The following is a 24,090-nucleotide window of genomic DNA, read 5'->3' on the forward strand; positions in this document are numbered from 1 at the left end:
CCCAAGCTGCAGAGCAGCAAGCTACATCTCGTAAACGAAATGACACGAAGGCCCTTTAAATTCTGTGATTCTCTCCTTCCGAGACACAGGCAGTCTTCAGTTGTTCTGCCTGCTCCCAGCCAGCACTATGAGGGAATTATAAGGTGACCAGACCACTGGGAGGTGGGGGTGGAGCGGTGTCCCCAGACCCCAGCATTGTCAGAGCAAGGATGATTAATAAGAGGCTTTCTGAAAGGAGGCTGAACACCTGGGAAAACGGATGTGGCAACGAGGCTCATACATCTCTCCCTAAGAAGAGAGCTCGCGGGGGGACTGGGGTTTGAGTTTAGTAAGGGAGGCCAAATGAGATGAAATACCCAGAGCAGCTGTTATCAAACCCACACCATAAGTAGCTGCATTTATACCTGTACTATATCATAGTGGTTTACATGTGTGATAACAGCCGTAGGTATAAAGGATTAAAGTCCTTTCTATAAAATCTAATTAATAACGTAGGAAAGTACATAGGACACTTAAGAAAAATGTTCCTCAATAAAATACCACCTATTAAAAAATGGTACCTGAAAAGCTCATTTCCAACTATCTGGAAAAATTCAGCTCTCCATAATGTCACTCTCCAAGGGTTCCAGCTAGCTAGGTTTCTAACGTGTCACTAAATAACCTCACTTGACATGCAGACTGAACTATGGTCACTGAACCACTCTTCCTTGCTAGAGCAAGTGAGTTCTCACTAAAGATGGTGACTCCGGATACTCAGTGGCATACGAACATGGGAAAGACACACACATTGTTTCAAATCACCAGCGGGAACGGGTGCAGTAACACTGCGGCCAGACTGAGTCACAGTCACCCTCAAATCTGTGACATCCCCGTTCCTGTCCTGTGGGTTTTCTTAGGGGTTGCTTCCTTGGTATTTTGCCTGGTTGAAAAGGGATGCTTTGGTTCGGAAATGCTCTCTGGGCTGCCCCTCAAGGAGGAAACGCTGACGCTAGTCCTAGGAATGCTGCTAAGGGGCCCAGGAGGAGACAGGAGCACTGACCTTATTGATTTCATGCGGGACATGTGAACTTGTCTCCTTGAGCCTGGAGATTGAGCTGTGACAGAGCCCTCCTATCACAGCCATCAACGTATTGAAGTTCTGTAGTTGGTGGAGCTTCTGTGACACAGAAAACAGAGTCACTGTACATGTCAGTTACATGGGAGCTTAGATGCTGCTTCTCATCTCTGTGTTATGAGTCTTCCTAATTCTGGCCAAAGGCTAGCAATCAGGTATTGCAATTTTCTGTCCATTTCTTTCCTAAGGCTTAATTCCAGACCAGGAGGTCCCAAATCTAGCAAAGCCTCATGTCTTCCTCCTTTACTTTCAGCTGGTCTGTGGACCACCCTCTACAGCAGTGGCTTCTAACACCCAAAGTACTTAACACAAAGATTTCTGGACTCAAGTACAGATGTTCTGATTCCCCAGATCTGGGGTTGAGCTTAGGGATCTGTGCTTTAGTTAACATCAGAGCAGGTGGTCCATGTACCACACTTTAAGAAACGCTGGTCTAGAACATCTAGAGATGAAAAAAATATATCGTTCAGCATAATCCTTTATATCCTTCACCCCGAAGTAACCAGACTTTTATTTCTGAGGGCAACGCCAATGCCTATATAGGACAGTAAGTGGGACAGAGATGCTAGAATCTCTGTGAAATTTCAAATATGTGTTCACAGTATCTGCTTTTCTCTTATCAGATGCCTAAACTCTGCCCCTCAAACACTAAACCCAGCCATTCAACACAACATGGGCTCACAGACCTAAATCAGGCTGGTCCAGCTCCACTAAAACCTGAAATTGCCCTTTCCTTTGCCATGTGGGCCACATTTGGTAAAACAATATAGGCTGGCAAGCATCTTCTGAAAAATGTGAAAGATCTAAACAGATCTAACCATATCCTGACCTTGAAGGTGGCCTGTAGGGCCCTCTCCATACGGCCCTTGTGTGGGATGTAGAAGAGTCACCGTATCTAGATCTGGGGGCAGCTAAAAGTGCACAAACCCCACCAGGAGGCTCATGATGAGAAAGCAGCTCTAACGGATAGACGAGGCTGGGGGAAGAGGGGATAATCTACCTCTTAGCCCAGGCGCTAAGTCTTAATCCAGTCACTCACCTGAGCCACCTGGATGAACTTGATGAAGACTTCAGCTCGGAGCTGGGGGGTGGGGCGGCTGAGAACCATCAGTTGTACCCACTGGGAGATGCCGTTACACAGGGCAATGGACCGCTCCATGGTAGGGTTCTCCTTCACGCAGCTATTCACGAGGTAATTCTGATAATCGGAGAACTGGGGAAAAAGAAACTCATCAGGACTGCCGCTCCAGTATTCTGGGAGACCCGAGGGGCATATTACCTCTGCTGAGTTGATGGCTAGAATCTGCTAAGGGACAGATGAGCTCTTGGCTTTCCTCTCCTGCAGACAAGGATGGTAGGAAGGACATCTTTCTTATTCTACCCACAGCATGGTCCCTCTACATCAAACGTCATTAGGCCTAAATGGATGTGTACACATACAAGTTAACCCCAATATTATGTTGAGTAGATAGGGATAGTGCCCCTTTTAAATTCTAAAGAATACAGTATACAAGAAAAATCTCAGTACTAGTTCCAGCTATGTTGCTGAAGGTAAGGGGAAAAAAAAAGATCATCTCACAAAATCTACTGTGTCACACACTCTTTTTCTCTCTCTCCTAGCTGTTTTCTTAACTTAAAAATGGGATAGGGCTTCCCTGGTGGCGCAGTGGTTGAGAGACCACCTGCCGATGCAGGGGACACGGGTTCGTGCCCCGGTTTGGGAAGATCCCACATGCTGCGGAGCGGCTGGGCCCGTGAGCCATGGCCACTGAGCCTGCGCATCCGGAGCCTGTGCTCCACAAAGGGAGAGGCCACAACAGTGAGAGACCTGCGTACCGCAAAAACAAAAACAAAAACAAAACCGGGATAACATCTGTCCTATTTAGGACACGGAATTGTTAATAAGATCAAACATGATAACCTGTGAAAGCACTTTAACTTTTCAAAGTACTACATAAGTGTGAGGTGGTGCTAACAGGATATTATTAACCTCATGATCAAACAGACCTGTTTGGATTTCCCTCTATTCGCCAACTCGAGCAGGGGCGAAGTGAGTGGGGTACGTGACACTGGTTAGCTATTATTTGGGGACCACAGCTTCCCATTCACCTGGGCAATGGCATTCACTATGGCTGACGCTGAAACAAACAGCAGATGTGAAGGTGGAAATGTCCCAGAAGATCAGTGTATAAGTCATGACTGCAGCTACTGTGTCCCTGTCACAAACAATCCTGCTCAAATAGTGTAACAGAGGGAGGAGAGTTTGCTCTGCTCCAGTGTTCCCATGGGAGTTTTCAGTGCTGTTCCCCAGCTATTTCCAGCTCTCCATTTCTCAGCTCTGCCCTTTGAGATCAGGTGTGACCACATGACAGTTTAGCCAGGAGAATGTCAGTGGAAGTGACGTGATGACTTTTTTTTTTTTTTTTTTTGGCAGAAGCAAGGGAACTGTTTTAATAATGATGTTTATATTAGTAATAGGCACATTCCAGAAATAAAGAAAAATCCTCTCGCTGGGATTGTATTGGAACGAATGCTTTTCAGGGAAATTCTTTTAGAAGTTGAGCACACTATCATTTCATACCCTAAAGATCTTCAGATATTTAGGAGTTGCTGATAGATGTGACGACTTTTGAGATAGAAGAGCCAGTGAATGATTGGCTATGTTGCCTTTCCAGGCTGCAGAGATCGTGGAGATCTATGTCAAGATGAAGCCTCCCACACCCAGGCTCTGAGCACCTGTGGTCAGCAGAGGCCCCTGTGTAGCAGGAGTGAAAAATAAACTTTTGCTTTGTTAGGCCACTGAGATTGGGTGGGAAGGGTTGAGGGGGTTGTCATCAGTGTACACACCTTAGTCCTGCCTGACTAGTAATACACTGATGAGAAGATCTCATAACCTGAATAAAATGAATGCAAATTAACTGAGCCCCATTTTTCTGTGCTGTTTGCTGATGGGTGGAAAAATATGAGTAGACCAAACCTACTCCTTAAGGGAGACATATACAGCACAAATCTTACCGGTTCTAAGAAAAAGTTCCCCGATTCATTCCAGTGAATACATTTATATACCCCTCCCATTCGAAATGTAACATATTGAATCCACTTGTTTTTTAAAAGAATTATCTCAGTATAATTCTTCCCCCCTCCAAAGTATTATAATAACAAGCAGAAAATATCAAATGTCACTCAATTCATAGCAGAGATAAATTTCCCTCCCACCCTATGTGGGCAAAACTGTTTAGAACTGTGTAGGTAAAACAAAAAGATCCCCCCAAAAGTCTTCTACGAGGTGACCGTGACATTCAAACGAAATGAAAGTTCAAGCTGATGTCTTCATTTGCAGCTAGAACCCTGCACCGACACTGGGGGAGCACTGGCGCAGAGGCCTTGTTCTGCACTGACTCTTCCCTTCCACCTCCACTGATCTGAGCCCTGGCAGGGAGCAGACAGCCCACAGGCCTGACAGAGCAGTCCTACCAGTTGGGCCCCAGTACAGCTCAGATTTCCAGTGTGATAAATGGCTCTTTTCAGTGTCCTTCCCCCGTGACACGACAGGCACTGCCAAATGGAAACCCCCCAGGGGGAGCGTTCCAACTGGGGCCTGTGGTTCTGTCTGAGGGGAGCCAGTGAGGAGACTGGAGGTCCCCATGCAGATGAATGCTTGGAGACGTATTTCCAAATTGGGCTGCAGAGGGTGGGGAGGTTCCTGGCTGATTGGCAAAATAGCTGTGTGAAAACAGGGAGGCTGTCAACATTATGGCAGAAAAGCTATAATAACCCCTGTAACCTGGTTTGCAGCTCTCCTTCCAAACAAGCAGCCTCAATTAATTGGTGCTGAGTGACCGAGAGAGGCTTGTGATCCTGGTCTCAGCTCTGACTCTAATAAACTGTGTGACCTGGTCCAAGCCACCCCTGGGCCTCCATCACCTCAGCAGGGAACAGGTACATCTAAGAAATGCATCCAGCAACTAGGTAGTCTCTACTTTTAGAGCAAAGCTCAGAACTGTATCTTTCCACAGCGGTGGGGGCTGAATGGAGTCATTTCTCAGGAAGTCATGTCGGCCAGTGAGGCTCTGTTGGCAAGTTCTCTTGTGTGGAGCTGGTGTTCTTTGGTATCACATATGGAGTTTCAGTGAGCAGGGTTTGTGTCAGCACAGTTTCTCTCTAGAATCAGGGGAGACTGCTGGACCATGTCAGCACCACCTCAAGGGTTTAGGTAAATTCTGGGCTAGACCAGTAGCATCTGATTTATTTTGAGATTTCCCACAGCCATCCAAAGCCTATTCTAGAATGAATTCAAGTCCTCTTACAGGACTTAGCCTCATTTTTTTGGAGGAAAATTAAAAAAAACCATTCTGGAAGCCTAATGATTATCAGGAATAAAATGTGTGTGTGTGTGTGTGTGTGTGTGTGTATGCGCATGCATGCTGTGTGTACACTCACGTGTGCAGGGTACCATGTGTGCCCACAGTATTGCCACTTGAGCGAGTGCTGGGCTGAGGGAGGTGGGCTTGGAGGATGGGAGCGTGCAGCAAAGCAGGAGCAACAAATAAGGCAGCGTGTCCTGATTTTCCCAACGACACAGAGTGATGGGAAAGCCTACCAGCGCTGAGGGGGCCTCTAGGGTTAGGAGGTGGATGGCCTGTTGAATTCCTCTGCTTATTTTCAGAGATATCCCAGGGAAGCTTTTCTCCGGCCCCTCGGGTACATACAGATATCCTCCGGAAGGACTTGAACTCCAGGTAGGTAAGGTGCTCGGAGAGCTCTTCTGGTTCCAGATGGTCAAAGAGCAGGGAGACTTTTCGTTTCTTGCTGGTGTTCGATTTTATCCTTTGAGTCAGTTTCCTGGACCAGTCACGGGCATTGCTTTTGTGGGTAAAAATGAAAGGGAGAAGACAGGGAAAAAGAATAAATCAAAATTGCTTTTTAATGCAAAATAAATCCATTAACGCTTCCCGCAAGACTACGCAAAGCACCGTTACCTAACTTTCCTTGGTCAAAGCAATGCATTAACAGTTTCCCCACATCAGTTTTTCCTACGGTGGCGACTAGGAAGCTTTGATGGTTTTCCTTGAGCCTTCTGAACGTGCCATGGGAACTGGGTAAAATGCATTTGTCTTAAGCCTGTGGGAAGGACAGAGTCTCGGGCATTGTTCACAGCGTCCTGGCTCCCCTGTGTAGCCCTGGCAGGTCTGCTCTCTCCATGCCTTCTGTGTGTTTCCTCATCTCATGAGGGTGATGGGGACTCTATGTGGTTGGAAATCTCAAGGTAGTGGGGCAGTTTTCATGCCAGAAAAGCACAGAGAGCCACAGAGAGGAGACGCCATGCTGGGTAATCATGTGTAGGAACAGGTGGTCACTCTGGGCAGACTTGTGGCATTTTCCTCAAATGTCCCCAGCCACTGAAATGACCAAGGAAGTCTAGCTAACCCTAGAGTTAGCCCCCCCCACATTTTCTTGTAATCAATCCACGTGTTTCTTACTCAGTTTCAATTTCCTACACTAAGGAAGCAAAGAGAAAGGTAGCAGGCTGCAGATCTGTGTTTCCCAAACCTGTAGTCCTGAGAACCTGGTCTCTTGACAAAAGGGTTCTGTGGTCAAATGAGTTTGGGAAATGCTACAAATTCTGCAGCCCCCTTAGCCAAAGAGCATATTACACACTCTGAGATGCATTGCAAAAAGGAAGTTCGACTCTCTCTTTCTCAAGTGTATCTGGTCGGGCAATATCCCACTGACTAATTCCTGAAGAATATACCGTGGAAAATATTGGTAGAGGAAAGTCAGCTAGGGGTGTATTGGGATAAGGAAATCAGGGTTTGAGAACTGCCCTGGGCCCTGTGTGCTGCATTTAAAAAATGAAGACACTGTTACTGTAAAACCTTCTTTTACCTCTCAAGTTATTATAATTCTAAACAAAGAAGTACAGAGAGTCCAACCCGCTATGTAGATTTAATTGGGACTCTGACATGTGATTTGGAAATCATTTCCACACGGCCACAGCACAGGGCACTGAGGGCTCTCACAGTCCAGATTCTGCTCTGCCATTAACTCAGCTAGCTGTGTGACCCCAGAGAAGCAAGCCTTGCTGAGCCTGTTTCCCAGGACGTTGGATAAAATCATCTTGAAAATATGTTTCAGTCCTAGAATTCTATGTCCTAGGGATCTGTATTATTCTAAAACAAAGGGGCCACATTGTGAAAACCTTAGCATATGATGAGTGTACTCTCCTCTCCCCAGATTAGGACAGGCATTCATTTTTCCAGAGTGGGACCATCTCATAAATAAGAAATCCAAGGAATAATATGCAGTATTCCTGAGATCCTTTCTATCTCTGCATAGGTCTAAGTGTCTCTTGCAGAACTTTTTGGCCTACCGAATATGTTATAAACCCTTTGCTCGATCCATTTTCCAGCAGTCCCTTCCCCATTTATAAGTGCAGGGGCCCTCCAGGCGTTAGCTGCTGAAGAGGCACCAATTTAGTCACCACACTTTCAGTTTACTGGGATTTATACAAATTTTAGTCAATATCTGGCTTCCTGATTTCTTTTTCACTGAGACTTTTTTCCTACTCTTGGATATTAGTCACGTACACTGTTATCACCAGGGGGCTTCTCTGCTTTCCTGCTACATGTCAAGCTTTTCTCCTTCATGAGGCCATCTGAACCTGCCTGAGGGCTTCTTGGGGTGGGTAGAGCAGACGTCACAGCGGGACGCAGAGCCTTGCTGAGCGGCCTGGGTTGTATTACAGGAGGGAGGTGGTTTCGAAAGAGGCGTCAAAACCACGACACTCACATTTGAGTTGTGTCAATCAGGCGGCAGTGCAGCTCCTCGCCGTTAGCTTTCACCAGTTCCTGAAACTCTTCCATAGTGCTTGCCAAGCTGGCATCTATTTTAAACATGATCCAGAATTCTGTTATCCAATACCTACATGGTGGGATTTAAAAAACACAAGCCAAAACTGAAGCCAAGGACTTACATTGTGGTGGGTTCTTCCCGCAAAAAGGATTCAGAAAAAGACGGGCTGGTTTGTTCTATATTCCTGGGAATATAGAATCTATATTCTCTACACAGAATATAAGGAACTGGAGTAGGGGTGGGGGGAAGAGAAGAAAACCACCCACTGACAGTCCTCTGCGCCCCACATATTAAATGCTATGCTATGACAAGATGAATCATAATGAAGGAAGCCACTGCAAAGATTTAGGCACAACCATGTGTATCAGAGAGAATGATAAATAAGACAATGGCAGACAAACCAAACGTCCAAAGATTGGACAATGCATCTGTAAATTACACTTTATTATACCTCAGGATATTACATGGCCATTAAAAATAATGTTTACAAAAAGTTTTTAATGACTAGAGAAGATTCCTATGATTTAAAGTTAAGTGAAAACTACAGGATACAAAATTTTGTATGTATTTTGATCTCTACTATGTTAAAAAACCTACTTGGAAAGAGACAAGGGAAATATACCAAAATAGGTAGTTGGATATAAGTGATTATTACTATAGTTATATTCTTCTTCTCTATATTTTCAAAGTGCTCTAATATGAGCTACATTACTTTTATACTTGGGAATAAAAACAAACAAAATAACCTTTCCCTTATGTCACTTGATACCAAAATGCTGGAAGGTTGACAAAAACATTGGTATAAAATATTAAGCTCAGGCACATCAGAAAAAACCGACTATGCTCTTTGAGGAATTTCCAGTACTAACAATTGCCCTTTCTGGTCTGTCCAGAGGTGTTGTATAGATGGTCAGAAAGGGAAAGGCAGGGAGGACAAGGAAAGAGCTAGAGTCTCTGGCTCTTTCATTTCACCCCACTCCACAAAGTCCCAAGTGCATGCAGAAATGTTACCTTACAAAATAGCAGATCTTCAGGCAAAGCCCTGGTGAATTCTTTGCCAAGGCATCCTTATAGGTATGGCTGTGGTTAAGGGAAATGGAAGCCTCTGTTATAGAAACCAAACAACCTTTCATCTTTGCAAGTATTGCTAAAACTACCCTCCCTCCAGCCCCACAAATAGTTTCTTTTAATGTTTCTTCTCTCCCTGGCCATAGGATAAAACCAACTCAATGTGTGCAGCTGTATGCTTATGAAGGGCAAAGATGGTGACTTTAGCCCATGCTGAAGCCGCTTATGGAAGAAGGCCACAGCATCTCCTCTGCAGAAGTAGGAAGTCAACAGCACAGCAATGTCCCCACACAGGTGACCTGTAAGAAGTAAAGAAGGGGCAAGTGACCTCTGCCCATGCCCAAGACTAGGAGTCTGCTGGAGACAAGCTAAAAAGAAGAGCTTGTTCTTATCTTTTCAGCAACTGATAAAAAATCTGTGCATTGAATTAGAAGAAAGGGAAGGAATAAATATTCAGATGTATTGTAATGATTATCAAGGCAATAATAGGAAAATGATAATACATGCCTAGAAAATGTCAGTAGATTGATCTTACAGGTTGTAATAGCAAGTCAGAAAAAGCCATGTGAATGATCCAAATACAACTGGAGAGCACATTAAGGATCAATACCATTCGGAATATTCCACGAGAATGATGCCATTCTAAGAACAAGAAAGAATAGCAAAGTTCCACCAAGTTCACGCATCTCTAGAGATATAGGGAAAGAATAAGTGTTTACTGTAAAGGTCACAGAAATGCAAAATCCAATCCAGTGACGAACCTGGGTGGTCCTACCCTCTTCCATCAACATACTGAGGAATCAGGCTATGTGGGCTGTGTGCCCCGCAAGACACTGCCCTCTTTCTCCTCTAAAAACCATGTCAAATTAACCACAATCCAGGGCTCCGTGAATTTCAGCAGGGCCCCTGAGAGGAATCCACTGAGCAGCCAGCAGATGTCTCAATTAACTGGGGCTGTGCAGTCTTCTTTCAGTGGCTATGCATATTTTAACCCTTGGAAAACTCAGACTTAAATATAGCAAAGTAAAAAACAGGCCAAATCATATTACTGATTTTTTTATTAGGAAGGGATCTATGCCTTTTGAAATCTTATATACCTTAATGTTTAAGAGCATATTAGAACAAGAGTCTTGAAACTTCAATCTGGAATATACAATTAAGGGATTTACACTTGTGATTTTAAATTCAAATCTTATTAAGTTTATGCATAGCTTTGGAACATCTAAGGTAATGTTAGCTTTACTGTTTATAATTTTAATTTACTGAAGTTATAAAAACTATTTAGAATTCAGAAAAGCCTCTGAAGTATTTAAAAAAATCTAAGATTTAAAATTACAAGTACATACCTATCAATAATTACTTTAAATGTAAATGGACTAAATGCTTCAGTCAAAAGACATGGAGTGGCTGAATGGATACAAAACCAAGATCCATATGTGTGCTGCCTACAAGAGATGCACTTCAGATCTAAATAGTTAGACTCTTCAAGAAAAAAAATGGGAGGGCCCGAATCAATAAAATCAGAAATAAAAAAGAAGTTACAATCAATACCACAGAAATATAAAAGAACGTAAGAGATTACTACAACCAGTTACATGCCAATAAAATGGACAACCTAGAAGAAAGGTACAAATTCCTAGACATGTACAATCTTCCAAGACTGAGCCGGGAAGAAATAGAAAATATGAGCAGACCAATTACCAATAATGAAATTGAATCAGTAATTAAAAAAAACAAAACAAAAACAAACTTGCAGCAAACAAAAGTCCAGGACCAGATGGCTTCACAGGTGAATTCTACCAAACATTTAGAAAAGAGTAAACACCTATCAAACTATTCCAAAAAACTGCAGAAGAAGGACCACTTCCTAACTCATTCTACAAGGCCAGCATCACCCTGCTACTAAAACCAGTCAAAGATATCACAAAAAAAGAAAATTACAGGCTAATATCAGTGATAAAAATATGATGAACATAGATTCAAAAATTCTCAACAAAATATTAGCAAACCAAATACAACAATATATTAAAAGAATTATACACCATGATCAAGTGGAATTTATCCAATGAATGCAAGGATAGTTCAATATCCACAAATCAGTCAGTGGGATATACCTCATTGACAAATTGAAGAATATATAAATAAAGAATAAAAATCATATGATCATCTCAATAGATACAGAAAAGGATTTGAGAAAATTCAACAATTTATGACTAAAAAAAACTTTCCATGAAGATGTATAGAGGGAACATACCTCAACATAGTAAATGCCATATATTATAAGCCCACAGCTAACATCATACTCAATGGTGAAAACTGAAAGAATTTCTTCTACGATCAGGAACAAGACAAGGATGCCCACTCTCACCACTTTTATTCCTAGCCAGAGCAATCAGACAAGAAAAAGAAATGAATCCAAATTGGAAAAGAAGAAGTAAAACTGTTACTGTTTGAAGATGACATGATACTATACATAGAAAATCCTAAATATATCACCAAAATACTACCAGAGTTCATAAAAATTCAGTAAAGTTGCAGGGTACAAGATGAATATATAAAAATCTGTTGCATTTCTATATACTAACAAGGAACTATCAGAAAGAGAAATTAAGAAAACAATCCCATTTAAATCACATCGAAAAGGACAGAATATCCAGGAATAAATCCAACTATGTAAGTAAAAGACCCACAGTCAGAAAACTTTAAGACACTGATGAAAAAGATTGAAGATGACAGAACAGATGGAAAGATATACCATATTCATGGATTAGAAGAATACCGTTAAAATGACCATCCTACCCAAGGCAACCTACTGATTCAATGCAATCCTATCAAAACACCAATGGCATTTTTCACAGAACTAAAACAAATAATTCTAAAATTCTATGGAAAGAAAAGTCCCCAAAGAGCAAAACAATCTTGAGAAAGAAGAATAGAGCTGGAGGTATCACACTCCCGGACTTCAGACTATACTCCAAAGCTACAGTCATCAAAACTGTATGGTACTGGCACAAAAACAAACAAGTAGATCAATGGAACAGAATAAAGAGCCCAGAAATTAACCCACACACTTATGGTTAATTAATCTAAAACAAAGGAGGCAAGAACATACAATGGAGAAAAGACAGTCTCTTAAATAAATGGTATTGTGGAAACTGGACAGTTACATGCAAAAGAATCAAACTGGACTATTCTGGACACTATGCAAACTGGACACTATGCACAAAAATGAATTCAAAACTGATTACGAACTTAAATGTAAGACCTGAGCTGCCTGGAAGCAGAGAGGCAGCATATCCAAAGGGCTGCCTCCATAGTGTGGAGTTCAGGAGTTTGGAGAGCCCTTTGGGGGTCCCAGTTTTACCTAAGAGATGTCAACTTGAGAGTGTGCTGAACTTCACCTTATGCTCCCATATCACGTGTAGTCATCAAAGTGTTTTCTCTGCGGTTTGGCAGACATTCTCAGAGGGGAATCAGGAAGATGGTGGAAGAATAAGAGGTGGAGATCACCTTCCTCCCCACAGATACACCAGAAATACATCTACACGTGGAACAACTCCTACAGAACACCTACTGAACGCTGGCAGAAGACCCCAGACCTCCCAAAAGGCAAGAAATTCCAGACATACCTGGGTAGGGCAAAAGAAAAAAGAATAAACAGAGACAAAAGAATAGAGATGGGACCTACACCTCTGGAAGGGAGCTGTGAAGGAGGAAAGGGTTCCACACATTAGGAAGCCCCTTTGCGGGTGGAGACTGCGGGTGGTGGAGGGGAAAAGCTTCAGAGCCACGGAGGAGAGCACAGCAACAGGGGTGCGGAGGGCAAAGCGGAGAGATTCCGTCACAGAGGATTGGTGCCCACCGGCACTCACCAGCCCGAGAGGCTTGTCTGCTCACCCGCCGGGGCAGGCGGGGCTGGGAGTTGAGGCTCGGGCTTCGGTTGGAGCACAGGGAGAGGACTGGGGTTGGCGGCGTGAACACAGCCTGCAGGGGGTTAGTGCACCACGGCTAGCTGGGAGGGAGTCCGGGGAAAAGTATGGACCTGCCGAAGAGGCAAGAGACTTTCTCTTCCCTCTTTGTTTCCTGGAGCACGAGGAGAGGGGATTAAGAGCTCTGCTTAAAGGAGCTCCAGAGACGGGCGTGAGCCACGGCTAACAGTGCGGACCCCAGAGACAGGCATGGGACGCTAAGGCTGCTGCTGCTGCCACCAAGAAGCCTGTGTGTGAGCACAGGTCACTATCCACACCTGCCCTCTCGGGAGCCTGTGCAGCCCGTCACTGCCAGGGTCCCGGGATCCAGGGACAACTTCCCCGGGAGAACACGTGGCATGCCTCAGGTTGGTGCAACGTCCCGCCGGCCTCTGCAACTGCAGGCTCTCCCGCATCCATACCCCTCCCTCCCCCTGGCCTGAGTGAGCCAGAGCCCCCGAAGCAGCTGCTCCTTTAACCCTGTCCTGAGCGAAAAACAGACGCCCTCCAGTGACCTACACGCAGAGGCAGGGCCAAATCCAAAGCTGAGCCCCAGGAGCTGTGCAAACAAAGAAGAGAAAGGGAAATCTCTCCCAGCAGCCTCAGAAGCAGCGGATTAAAGCTTCACAATCAACTCGATGTACCCTGCATCTGTAGAATACATGAATAGACAACGAATCATCCCAAATCAGTCCAAATTGAGGAGGTGGACTTTAAGAGCAAGGTTTATGATTTTTTCCCCCTTTTCCTCTTTTTGTGAGTGTGTGTGTGTGTGTGCTTCTGTGTGAGATTTTGTCTGTATAGCTTTGCTTTCACCATTTGTCCTAGCATTCTATCTGTCCGGTTTTTTGTTTCTTTTTTAAAAAAATTTCTTAATTATTCTTTATATTAATAACTTTATTTTATTTTATCTTACTTTATTTTATTTTATCCCCTTCCTCCCTTCCTTCCTCCCTCCCTCTCTATTTCTTTTTCTTCCTTCCTTCCTTCCTCTTTCTTTCTTTCTACTTTTTCTCCCTTTTATTCTGAGCCGTGTGGATGAAAGGCTCTTGGTGCTGCAGCCAGGAGTCAGTGCTGTGCCTCTGAGGTGGGAGAGCCAACTTCAGGACACTGGTCCACAAGAGACCTCCCAGCTCCACATAATACCAAATGGTGAAAATCTCCCAGAGATCTCCATCTCAACACCAGCACCCAGCTTCACTCAACGACCAGCAAGCTACAGTGCTGGACACCCTATGCCAAACAACTAGCAACACAGGAACACAACCCCACCCATTAGCAGAGAGGCTGCCTAAAATCTTAGTAAGTCCACAGACACCCCAAAACACACCACCAGATGTGGACCTGCCCACCAGAAAGACAAGATCCAGCCTCATCCACCAGAACACAGGCACTAGTCCCCTCGACCAGGAAGCCTACACAACCCACTGAACCAACTTTAGCCACTGGGGACAGACACCAAAAACAACGGGAACTACGAACCTGCAGCCTGCAAAAAGGAGACCCTAAACACAGTAAGATAAGCAAAATGAGAAGACAGAAAAACACACAGCAGATGAAGGAGCAAGATGAAAACCGACCAGACCTAAAAAATGAAGAGGAAATAGGCAGTCTACCTGAAAAAGAATTAAGAATAATGACAGTAAAGATGATCCAAGATCTTGGAAATAGAATAGAGAAAATGCAAGAAACATTTAACAAGGACCTAGAAGAACTAAAGATGAAAGAAGCAACAATGAACAACACAATAAATGAAATTAAAAATACTCTAGAGATGGGATCAATAGCAGAATAACTGAGGCAGAAGAATGGATAAGTGACCAGGAAGATAAAATAGTGGAAATAACTACTGCAGAGCAGAATAAAGGAAAAAGAATGAAAAGAACTGAGGACAGTCTCAGAGACCTCTGGGACAACATTAAATGCACCAACATTCAAATTATAGGGGTTCCAGAAGAAGAAGAGAGAAAGGGACTGAGAAAATATTTGAAGAGATTATAGTTGAAAACTTCCCTAACATGGGAAAGGAAATAGTTAATCAAGTCCAGGAAGCACAGAGAGTCCCATACAGGATAAATCCAAGGAGAAACACGCCAAGACACATATTAATCAAACTATCAAAAATTAAATACAAAGAAAACATATTAAAAGCAGCAAGGGAAAAATAACACACAAGAGAATCCCCATAAGGTTAACAGTGGATCTTTCAGCAGAAACTCTGCAAGCCAGTAGGGACTGGCAGGACATATTTAAAGTGATGAAGGAGAAAAATCTACAACCAAGATAACTCTACCCAGCAAGGATCTCATTCAAACTCGATGGAGAAATTAAGAACTTTACAGACAAGAAAAAGCTGAGAGAGTTCAGCACCACCAAACCAGCTTTACAACAAATGCTAAATGAACTTCTCTAGGCAGGAAAAACAGGAGAAGGAAAAGACCTACAAAAACAAACCCCAAACAATTAAGAAAATGGTAATAGGAACATACCTAGCGATAATTACCTTAAATGTAAATGGATTAAATGCTCCCACCAAAAGACAGACTGGCTGAATGGATACAAAAACAAGACCCATATATATGCTGTCTACAAGAGACCCACTTCAGACCTAGAGACACATACAGACTGAAAGTGAGGGGATGGAAAAAGATATTCCATGCAAATGGAAACCAAAAGAAAGCTGGAGTAGCAATTCTCATGTCAGAGAAAATAGACTTTAAGATAAAGACGATAAGAAGAGGCAAAGGAGGACACTACATAATGATCAAGGGATCGATCCAAGAAGAAGATATACCAATTGTAAATATTTCTGCACCCAACATAGGAGCACCTCAATACATAAGGCAAATACTAACAGCCATAAAAGGGGAAATAGACAGTAACATATTCATAGTAGGGGACTTTAACACCCCACTTTCACCAATGGACAGATCATCCAAAATGAAAATTAATAAGGAAACACAAGTTTTAAATGATACATTAAACAAGATGGACTTAACTGATATTTATAGGACATTCCATCCAAAAACAACAGAATACACATTTCTCTAAAGTGCTCATGGAACATTCTCCAGGATAGATCATATCTTGGGTCACAAATCAAGCCTTGGTAAATTTAAGAAAATTGAAATTGTATGAAGTACCTTTTCCGACCACAAAGCTATGAGACTAGATATCAGTTACAGGAAAAGATCTGTAAAAAACACAAACACATGGAGGCTAAACAATACACTACTTAATAACGAAGTGATCACTGAAGAAATCAAAGAGGAAATAAAAAAATACCTAGAAACAAATGACAACGGAGACATGATGACCCAAAACCTATGGGATGCAGCGAAAGCAGTTCTAAGAGGGAAGTTTATAGCAATACAATCCTACCTTAAGAAACAGGAAACATCTCGAATAAACAACCTAACCTTGCACCTAAAGCAATCAGAGAAAGAAGAACAAAAAAACTCCAAAGTTAGCAGAAGGAAAGAAATAAAGATCAGATCAGAAAGAAATGAAAAAGAAATGAAGGAAACGATAGCAAAGATCAATAAAACTAAGAGCTGGTTCTTTGAGAAGATAAACAAAATTGATAAACCAGTAGCCAGACTCATCAAGAAAAAAAAGAAGACTCAAATCAATAGAATTAGAAATGAAAAAGGAGAAGTAACAACTGACACTGCAGAAATACAAAAGATCATGAGAGATTACTACAAGCAACTCTATGCCAATAAAATGGACAACCTGGAAGAAATGGACAAATTCTTAGAAATGCACAACTGCCAAGACTGAATCAGGAAGAAATAGAAAATATGAACAGACCAATCACAAGCACTGAAATTGAAACTGTGATTAAAAATCTTCCAACAAACAAAAGCCCAGGACCAGATGGCTTCACAGGCGAAATCTATCAAACATTTAGAGAAGAGCTAACACCTATCCTCCTCAAACTCTTCCAAAATATAGCAGAGGGAGGAACACTCCCAAACTCATTCTACGAGGCCACCATCACCCTGATACCAAAACCAGACAAGGATGTCACAAAGAAAGAAAACTACAGGCCAATATCACTGATGAACATAGATGCAAAAATCCTTAACAAAATACTAGCAAACAGAATCCAACAGCACATTAAAAGGATCATATACCATGATCAAGTGGGGTTTATTCCAGGAATGCAAGGATTCTTCAATATACGCAAATCAATCAACGTGATACACCATATTCACAAATTGAAGGAGAAAAACCATATGATCATCTCAATAGATGCAGAGAAAGCTTTTGACAAAATTCAACACCCATTGATGATAAAAACCCTGCAGAAAGTAGGCATAGAGGGAACTTTCCTCAACATAAGAAAGGCCATATATGACAAACCCACAGCCAACATCATCCTCAATGGTGAAAAACTGAAAGCTCTTCCACTAAGATCAGGAAGAAGACAAGGTTGCCCACTCTCACCACTCTTATTCAACATAGTTTTGGAAGTTTTAGCCACAGCAATCAGAGAAGAAAAGGAAATAAAAGGAATCCAAATCGGAAAAGAAGAAGTAAAGCTGTCACTGTTTGCAGATGACATGATACTATACATAGAGAATCCTAAAGATGCTACCAGAAAACTACTAGAGCTAATCAATAAATTTGGTAAAGTAGCAGGATACAAAATTAATGCACAGAAATCTCTGGCATTCCTATACACTAACGATGAAAAATCTGAAAGTGAAATCAAGAAAACACTCCCATTTACCACTGCAACAAAAATAATAAAATATCTAGGAATAAACTTACCTAAGGAGACAAAAGACCTGTATGCAGAAAATTATAAGACACTGATGAAAGAAATTAAAGATGATACAAATAGATGGAGAGATATACCATGTTCTTGGATTGGAAGAATCAACACTGTGAAAATGACTCTACTACCCAAAGCAATCTACAGATTCAATGCAATCCCTATCAAACTACCACTGGCAGTTTTCACAGAACTACAACAAAAAATTTCACAATTTGTATGGAAACATAAAAGGCCCCGAATAGCCAAAGCAATCTTGAGAACGAAAAACAGAGTTGGAGGAATCAGGCTCCCTGACTTCAGACTATACTAGAAAGCTACAGTAATCAAGACAGTATGGTACTGGTACAAAAACAGAAATATAAATCAATGGAAAAGGACAGAAAACCCAGAGATAAACCCACGCACATATGGTCACCTTATCTTTGATAAAGGAGGCAGGAATGTACAGTGGAGAAAGGACAGCCTCTTCAATAAGTGTTGCTGGGAAAACTGGACAGGTACATGTAAAAGTATGAGATTAGATCACTCTCTAACACCATACACAAAAATAAGCTCCAAATGGATTAAAGATCTAAATGTAAGGCCAGAAACTATCGAACTCTTAGAGGAAAACATAGGCAGAACACTCTATGACATGAATCACAGCAAGATCCTTTTTGACCCACCTCCTAGAGAAATGGAAATAAAAACAAAAATAAACAAATGGTACCTAATGAAACTTCAAAGCTTTTGCACAGCAAAGGAAGCCATAAACAAGACCAAAAGACAACCCTCAGATTGTAGAAAATATCTGCAAATGAAGCAACTGACAAAGGATTAATCTCCAAAATTTACAAGCAGCTCATGCAAAAAAACAAACAGCCCAATCCAAAAATGGGCAAAAGACCTAAATAGACATTTCTCCAAAGAAGATATACAGACTGCCAACAAACACATGAAAGAATGCTCAACATCATTTATCATTAGAGAAATGCGAATCAAAACTACAATGAGATATCATCTCACACCAGTTAGAATGGCCATCATCAAAAAATCTAGAAACAATAAATGCTGGAGAGGGTGTGGAGAAAAGGGAACCCTCTTACACTGTTGGTGGGAAAGTAACCTGATACAGCCACTATGGAGAACAGTATGGAGATTCCTTAAAAAAGTAAATATAGAACTACCATATGACCCAGCAATCCCACTACTGGGCATATACCCTGAGAAAACCATAATTCAAAAAGAGTCATGCACCAAAATGTTCATTGCAGCTCTATTTACAATAGCCCGGAGATGGAAACAACCTAAGTGTCCATCATCGGATGAATGGATAAAGATGTGGCACATATATACAATGGAATATTACTCAGCCATAAAAAGAAACGAAATTGAGCTATGTGTAATGAGGTGCATGGACCTAGATTCTGTCATACAGAGTGAAGTAAGTCAGAAAGAGAAAGACAAATACTGTATACTAACACACATATATGGAATTTAAGAAAAAAAATGTCATGAAGAACCTAGGGGTAAGACAGGAATAAAAACACAGACCTACTAGAGAATGGACTTGAGGATATGGGGAGGGGGAAGGGTAAGCTGTGACAAAGCGAGAGAGTGGCATGGACATATATGCACTACCAAACGTAAAATAGATAGCTAGTGGGAAGCAGCCACATAGCACAGGGAGATCAGCTCGGTGCTTTGTGACCACCTAGAGGGTGGGATAGGGAGGGTGGGAGGGAGGGAGACGCAAGAGGGAAGAGATATGGGAACATATGTATATGTATATCTGATTCAGTTTGTTATAAAGCAGCAACTAACACACCATTGTACAGCAATTATACTCCAATAAAGATGTAAAAAAAAAAAAGTAAGACCTGAAACCATAAAACTTATAGAAGAAAACATAGGTATATGATCTTTGACATCAGTCTTCATAACATTGTTTTTGGATATGTCTCCTCAGGCAAGGGAAACAAAAGCAAAAATAAAGAAATGAGACTAGGGCTTCCCTGATAGCACAGTGGTTAAGAATTCTCTTGCTGGTGCAGGGGACACAGATTCGAGCCCTGGGCTGGGAAGATCCCACATGCTGCGGAGCAACTAAGCCTGTGCGCCACAACTACTGAGCCTGCACTCTAGGGCCCATGAGCCACAACTACTGAGCCCGCATGCCACAACTACTGAAGTCTGCGCACCTAGAGCCCATGCTCCGCAACGAGAAGTCACTGTAATAAGAAGCCTGCACACTGCAACAAGGAGTAGCCCCTGTTTGCTGCAACTAGAGAAAGCCCGTGCACAGCAACGAAGACCCAACACAGCCAAAAGTAAATAAATAAAACAACCAAATGGGACTATATCTAACTAAAGCTTTCGCACAGTGAAGGAAAAGAAACCACCAACAAAATGAAAAGGCCACCTACTAAATGGTGAAGATATTTGCAAATGATATATCCAATAAGGGGTTAATATCCAAAACATACAAAGAACTCATACAACTCAACATCAAAAAACCAACGTGATTAAAAAACTGGCAGAGGATCTGTATATACATTTTCCCCAAGGAAGACAAATGGCCAAAAGCCACATGAGAAGATGCTCAACATTACTGATCATCAGGAAAATGCAAATCAAAACCACAACGAGGTATCATCTCACACTTGTTAGAATGGCTGTTATCAAAAAGACAACAAATGACAAGTGTTGGTGAAGATGTGGAGAAAACAGAACCCTTGCACGCTGTTGCTGGGAACATAAATTGGTGCAGCCACTATGGAAAACAGTATGGAGGTTCCTCAAAAAATTAAAAATAGAACTACCATATGGTCCAGAATTTCCACTCCTGCGTATTTATCTGAAGAAAACAAAAACATTAATTAGAAGAGATATATGCAGCCATGTGTTCAATGCAGCATTATTCACAATAGCTAAGATATGGAAGCAACCTAAGTGTCCATCAAGAGACGAAAGTATAAAGAAGATGTGGTACACACACACACACACACACACACTGGAATATTATTCAGCCATAAAAAAGAATGAAATCTTGCCATTTGAGACAACATGGATAGACTCAGAGGGTACATGCTAAGTGAAATAAGTCAGATAGAGAAAGACAAATACTGTATGATTTTATTTATATGTGGAATGTGAAAAAACAAATGCACAAACATAACAAAACAGAGTTATAGGTACAGAGAACAAACAAGTGTTTGCCAGAGGGGAGGGAAGTAGGGGGAAGAAAGAAATAAGTGAGGAAGATTAAGAGGTACAAACTTCCATTTGCAAAATAAATGAGACATGGGTAAGAAATGCACCGTATGGGGAATACAGTTAATAACTATGTAATATCTTTGTAGGGTGACATATCCGTAACTAGACTTATTGTGGTGACCAGTTTGACATGTATAGACATATCAAATCACTGTTATGTAATAGAAACTAACATAGTGTTGTAGGTCAATTATACTTCAAAAACGGACAAAGAAACAACAAACATAGAAAAACAGATCAGATCTGTGGTTACCAGAGGCAGGGGACGGGAAAAAGGGGGATTGTATGAAGGCAGTCAAAAGATACAAACTTATAAGATGAATAAGTACTAGGGATGTAATGTACAACATGATAAAAATATAATGAACACTGCTCGACGTTATACATGAAAGTTGCTAAGAGGGAAAATTCTAAGTTCTCATCACAAGAAAAGAAATTTAAATTTCTTTAATTTTGTATCTATATGAGATGATAGATGTTCACTAAACTTATCATGAATCACGCTTCAAACCTTAAACTTACACAGTATTTTATGTCGGTTATATCTCAATAAAACTGGAAGAAGAAATAAAATTCATAATTATAGTTTAAAACCATTATTCCAATTAACCAAACATTTTTCAAGGTTCCTTAAAAGTGCCTGGTGGGACATTCTAGACTTATAGGAAGAACAGTAAGATTTGCAAGCTAAACTTGAACCTCTAAAGAAAAACTATGGCTGTGACATTTGTACGTTTCATAAAATGACTTTAACTTAAAAAACCTAAATTTTGATAGATTTACTGTTATAAAATCTGTCCGAGAGCACCAAAATCAAACAGAAACACAAAACACAAAACACACACACACACACACCCCAAGAACAACGGTAATCAATCCAAAAAATAAGCCCAGGCAACTGGCAAATTTCATGAAGTGAATGGTTCCAATGCTTGCCTTTCTTTGGACATAAAAGGGAGGAGTGAGAATGACATGACTTTACATTTCTCTTTACATTTCTTTATACCACATGGGTGAGAAAATGCATCCCTTCGGTGCAAAGAGATTCAAGCATAAGGCACATTCTAGATAAATACGTCTTAGAGTCTATATTTTTATTATTTGATCTAGTTGTTGAAAGATTTAACTTCTTCCTTATTAATGAGGAAGGCACTCACACACACAAAAAAACCCACTTTTCTTTTAAGACAACTGGGTGGACATAAGAATCAACATGGTGCCTTTCATCGTGGAGTTTATCTTCCTTCTGTTTGCTCCCTACCCTTCTCTTCACACGTCCGTTCCCCAGCGCACAGTGCCAGGTGCCATCCAGGAGGGCAGAGCCTCCCAAGGTCGCAGAGCCCTTGTGCCACAGCGGAGGCAGCCTCGAGCAAGGCAGGCACTGCTTTCTCACGTGAGGAGATGAAGCAAACAGCAGCACACGCAGGCCAGTAATCAGGGGCTCAGGCATCTGCTGACCTGGGGTAATCGTCATTGTTTGCTGCAAGCTTCAGGCTCCACATCCTCATAGGCAGTGCTGTGGCCATGAAGTACCAGGGCAGTTCTGGCTGTACTTCTCAGGCATCTGAACTATTCAAAGCATGTTGTTAAATTTTTTTTCTCTCTCTAACAATGGAAAAACAGGAAACAAAAGGAAGCCATCCGAGCTTCTTTAACTGACAGGTAAAAGGAGCCATTCCAGTCTGGTATGTTGAGACGTTCACCGTGGAGGGGAAAGGGTTTCTGAGAGAGCTGAGGATAGAGCAGGAGGGGCACACTGGGCCAGCCTGTGGAGGGCCATTTCCTGGCAACCGAGGATCTGCCATTACCCTCTATTTGCAGAGGCTCTGGAGCATGGCCTGCCTGATTCGCTTCTCAGGAAAGTAACTGCAGAGGTGGATAAACGAGGGAGAGGGTGGCTGTGAAGATGAGAAGCCCAGGATGGGACAGAGGCTGGGGAGAGAGACCGTGAGGGCCCAAACAAAGGCAGAGACATGGGAATGGAGAGAAAAGAGTCACTTCTGATGCAGGAACCCTGAGATTGGGTGACGGACTCTGTAGGTGAAAGGCAGGGAGGACTGTGAGTGCTTTGATGTTGCCGCTTTAAGACCATCGGATGGGCAGCAATACCATGAACTGAAACTGAAAATACAGGTATCAAAGCAGAACTCATAGTAGTAGTAGTTGAGGTGGTGAGTTAATGAGTTAAGTTTTAAGCATATTAGATTGCAGTATCTGCAGGATAAAGTGGTACAAACGTTAAAAAAAAATGGTTTGGGTTAGAGAAATATGGACTTGAAAGACCTCAGAGGAATGGTGGTGGAAATCCTGGTGGGAAATCACCCAGGGGAAGTGCAGTGAGAAGAAACCAGGATGTTATCCCTATCTCAAGGAGGTACGCAAAGAAGAGGCTGGATGGAGAGGTGGAGGAGGGCAGCCCAGGAGGAGGGAGAGCCGGGAAGGTGCAGTTCCCAGGGCTCTGGAGGGAGTCTGGAGAGGCAGGGGGTGTCAACAAGGCCTCTACACAGACATCGCTGTAAACAAGGGTGGAAACAAAAGCCACCAGGCTTGGCAGCTAGGAGGTCACTGGTGACATCAGAGGAAAGTCTGAGTACAGGGGTGGGGCCCACAGTCGGGTTAAGGACTGAGTGGGAGTTGAGCGATGGGAGAGAGTGAGTGCGGACTATTTTAAGAAGTCTGTGCATCACATTTCTAACCCTATCAATGGAATGAAGGGGAGGCAGGGTTGAGAGTTTATTTTTAGGTTGGGGAGACTTGAATGTGTTTTAGGCTGAGAGGCAGGTGCCCCTGAAGAGGCAGGGTTTAGAAGGACAGGAGAGAGGGGAGATAACTTATAGAGAAAGATTCTGTGAGAGTGAGAGGGAGAATGGGGAGGAAGAGAGCTCTGCTGTCACCGTGGGGGCAGGTACCCGGCGGGGCACCAAGACAGGCGCCCCAGGTACAGCTCAGTCCTTAGAGCAACAAAATTTTTTCAGCGAGGAGTATTTAATCACTGACATTGTTTAGAATTGCTGGTACGTGGAGTTAATAAAAAGTAGACCAACTCT

At 42.3% G+C, this 24,090-nt stretch overlaps 1 protein-coding gene across 2 annotated transcripts in view; it reads right to left on the bottom strand.

The window, feature by feature from the left end:
* The window catches only part of RASGRP1 (RAS guanyl releasing protein 1), a gene marked incomplete at both ends in the record, with an annotated part of 84,260 nt that overhangs the window by 19,525 nt on the left and 40,645 nt on the right, over positions 1-24,090 (bottom strand). For both annotated transcript variants that reach the window (XM_082834782.1, XM_082834781.1), the window contains 5 exons: positions 1,040-1,156; positions 2,154-2,327; positions 5,824-5,977; positions 7,904-8,035; positions 8,978-9,046. In XM_082834782.1, the coding sequence (XP_082690908.1) occupies positions 1,040-1,156; positions 2,154-2,327; positions 5,824-5,977; positions 7,904-8,035; positions 8,978-9,046 (646 nt within the window). The remainder of the gene's footprint in view (positions 1-1,039; positions 1,157-2,153; positions 2,328-5,823; positions 5,978-7,903; positions 8,036-8,977; positions 9,047-24,090) is intronic.

Source organism: Leucopleurus acutus, assembly GCF_964270905.1.
Source record: "Leucopleurus acutus genome assembly, chromosome: 1".
Classification (NCBI taxonomy): Eukaryota; Metazoa; Chordata; class Mammalia; order Artiodactyla; family Delphinidae; genus Leucopleurus; species Leucopleurus acutus.